We start from the raw sequence: 3,771 nt of genomic DNA, 5'->3' as shown, positions 1-3,771 counted from the left end.
AAAAAATTTTTTTTTTTTTTTTTTTTTTCTAATTTGATTGAGTCTCCATATAAATTAAATATTTTTAATTTCTATTCTAACTCGCCTTATTTTTTGGATTAAAATAAATAAAAATGCTAAGAAAGGGTAAGGATGATAAGTGGTAGTGTATACCTGTATCTCGAGCTCATGGGAGAGACGATCCATTTATTACCCTTAAATTTACTTCCATCAGTGAAGCTCGACACTCCCAAAGGTGGAAGTATAACCTTGGAAAGCTCTCTAAGGTTCAACGACGACGGCATGTCGGTGTCGGTGTCGGTGTCGTCCTTCTCGTCACTCCCATGCTTCTCTTCCTCCTTGTTACCGCCATCTTTCTCAACCGCCCGAGGCGAACGGGAGGACTCCACGTCCATGGATACCCGCAAAGCTAGCTAGAGAGGAAAATGAGGCTATGAGGAAATGGAAGGGGAGAGTGAAAACTTTGTGGTATTATTATGGAGAATGTGAAAGTTGGGTTGGTGGTCCTTTTATTTTATTTTATTTTATTTATTTATTATTATTATTATTATTATTTTTCTTTGATCCTATTGGTTGTTTGAATTTTGATTTGTATGATTTTTACTCTGATTCCGACGAAATATTAAGGCTGAAAAGGCAATTGAATCTGGTCCGTGGTGGGGGTGGCGTGGAGGCTTCCAATCAATCAATCTCTCTCTCTCTCTAAATAATTTACCACCTTTCTAATTTTAAAAAAAAAAACAAAAATTTAATGAATTTATCCCGACCCATTTTTCGAAGCTTCGAATCATGTATCGCCTAAATTGACATTTAAACATAGAAAACGATTAAAAAAACATTATAATCTTTTTAAAATAAGAAAATATTAAAATATTAATAAATTTTAGTTAATTACTGACTTGAATTAGATGTGCGTTATATTTTTAAAATTTTTTTTAAAGGTGGAACAATAATTTAAAATTTCGACCATCAAAGACTTATTAGTTACCTACTTTACGTTAGCCATCCACTCATGCTTTCCATTCTACATCAAAGAAACTATTAGTACTGGTACTAGTCCTTGTTATAGTGCTATACCGCATGTTTTAAACATTTTTTTTTATTTAAAAATAATAATAATTAGCAACATTTTCTTGGAATCTTCTATTTAGACGGACATGCTATCTTCTACGAAGATGACTATTCTAACTACGTCAATAAGACTTGACGGGTGGTATGAGAAATGTTTTATGAGAAAATTTCGGTTGATGATAACGTCTGGTTGGAAATTTTTTAACTGAACTCATATATTTCAGCTCTAAAAATTGCAACTCGTATTAAATTTAAAGTTATTTGATGAAATTATTCGACTGTTTGGATTATAGGTATTTGTATAGGAGTCGGAAAATAAAATATATACGATGATGTCTATTTGATTCGTGAAGAGTCGCCTTTTACTCGACTGAAAATTCCTATTTAGACAAAGAATGAAGGAGGGATAGAGAATTTTTTCCCAAATGGAGACAAGGATGGGGAATCACTGTCTTGCCTATGCAATTATCCCACTTTTTTTTTTTTTTTTTTTTTTTTTTTTTTTTTTTTTTTTTTTTTTTTTTTTTTTTTTTTTTTTTTTTTTTTTTTTTTTTTTTTTTTTTTTTTTTTTTTTTTTTTTTTTTTTTTTTTTTTTTTTTTTTTTTTTTTTTTTTTACTTATTTTTTATATATATGATTTAAATAATTTGAATTATATAATTAAATATTTAAATATGAATAATTAGATAATTTAATATTAAATATTGTTTTGTACGAGGTTTAATGGTTTTATCTTTTAATGATATTTTTTTTAATAATTAAGTAATTAATTGAAAATCAATGAAAAGAAAATATTTTTCCCACAGATTTTAATATAATACTTAAAATTAAATAGGAGGCAAAGACAAAAATAAACTAAATCAGATTATTATTATTATTATTATTATTTTGAAATGAAGAAAATATTTAAAATAATATTGCCATGATTGCCCCGTTAATAAACAAGGTTAGTGGCATCTCCATATTTTTTTTAATTTAAATTTTCATATTATATTTACAATATAACATTTTTAATAAAAATAACATGTTGATGTAAATTGAATAAGAATAGTTTAAAGATAAGAAATAAAGTGAAAGAAGTACCCAATTTGTCTAGAATCTTTACTTTTCCCCCTTTTTATTACATGATTGTTCTTGTTTTTTTTTTCTGTTTTTTTTTTTTTTTTAAATTGTGAAACAAAATTTTCAAAATTAAGTTATAAACCCTTGGATAAATTTAAATATCTGCAATAAGAAAAACAATAATTAAACCAATAAAAAAAATATGCCGTTAATATCAGTATTAAATAAATTTTTTTCCCATAAATTAAAACTATTAATTAAATTTCTATATTTTATGAATTTAATTAACAATTTAATTTGTGACACCCAAATAAATAATAATTTGTTAAGGAACCTTTTAAAAAATTAATAGTTAATATTACTAATATTACACTATTATAAAAATTATTAATTTTTTTAAAATTGGTAAGATTTAAATATTTTAAAATTTATTTTATAACATTGGCAAATTTTTTAATGTTCATTTATTCCGTCCATTACATTCTTTTAAAGATGATTAGCCTGGGTAACATATATATATATTATATGGTATCTTCTTAGAATAAATAAAAAAAGAAAAAAACGGTGTCGTCCGGTAGGTGGTAATATTTTCTAGATTCCCACGAAAATGGTATATATATTTTTATTTATAAATAAATAAATAAATAAATGTATTTGTTGGTTTGGTGGGGAGTAAGAATCAACTTTAAATTATAGTGTTAAAAGTCTTCGTAGGATTCAATAATATTTTATAGCTTTTAAATTAGGCTGCTTTTTAGTTTCTCTCAACTCACATTAATATTATTAATTACATATTTTTTAAAAAATTTTTAAATTTTCAAATTTTTTTTAAATGTCTAATAAAATTTTAAATTAAAAGGTTTATTCTTTAAAAAAATGTTAATTGAATTGAGATTTATTAAATATTAATTTTATATTAGAGAAAAAATTAAACATTTATTGACTTATGCGTAGATGTTTAGAGAGTAATATATTGGTCAACCAACAAAAACGACGATAATAATAATAATAATATAAAGTACGATGTCATTGCACAACATAGAGTCAAACTACGTATCTACAGATTCCACGTGTCGAATTAAAATTGAAACAAAATTTTAGGTGGAAGATTATATGGCTTACATCTTCCCGAGTATTATAATTATAATTTTTTTTTTATATGTTTGAATAATTTAATATAAAATGAACTTGAATATGCAACCATCTAATCCTTATGAGATTTGTAGCAATTTATTTATTTATTTATTAAACATTGCAATTTCATAATCACACGAATATACACTAGTTTCTGCCTTAGTTCATCCTCTGATCCTATTCTACTAGGAGAAATTCATCTCTAAATCATCTATAATGTCTCAGGTTCGAGATTTGGAATTTCTGACATGACTATATAGTTATGTACTATTATATTAAATTACCCGTGAGATTGAATACGGTTAGTTTCCGCCTTACTTATGTTCAAAATAGACAATATCCAGATCGACACAATTTTTAACCTTAAACCGACCAAAAAGGTGTGGGGTAAGTTTGATTGTCTTCCTTTCACATATTTGGTCCACAAAAACAAAAACATGTGGCCCTAATTGAACGTACTACACGTAAATGTATGGACCAATTCGCAATAAAATTCATTTGGCAT

General features: G+C 25.5%; 1 protein-coding gene across 1 annotated transcript in view; it reads right to left on the bottom strand.

Moving 5' to 3' along the window:
- Positions 1–476, bottom strand: part of LOC111447747 (potassium channel AKT2/3-like) — a 6,244-nt gene extending 5,768 nt beyond the window's left edge. The window contains exon 1 of the mRNA XM_023087068.1: positions 154–476. Coding sequence (XP_022942836.1) covers positions 154–395 — 242 coding nt within the window. The 5' untranslated portion in view covers positions 396–476. The remainder of the gene's footprint in view (positions 1–153) is intronic.
- Positions 477–3,771: the final 3,295 nt, after the last annotated feature.

The sequence above is a fragment of the Cucurbita moschata genome, unplaced genomic scaffold, assembly GCF_002738365.1.
Source record: "Cucurbita moschata cultivar Rifu unplaced genomic scaffold, Cmos_1.0 Cmo_Scf00009, whole genome shotgun sequence".
In the NCBI taxonomy this organism is placed as follows: Eukaryota; Viridiplantae; Streptophyta; class Magnoliopsida; order Cucurbitales; family Cucurbitaceae; genus Cucurbita; species Cucurbita moschata.
Note: the sequence above shows the minus strand (reverse complement) of the source record. Positions and strands in the feature narration are given on the sequence as shown.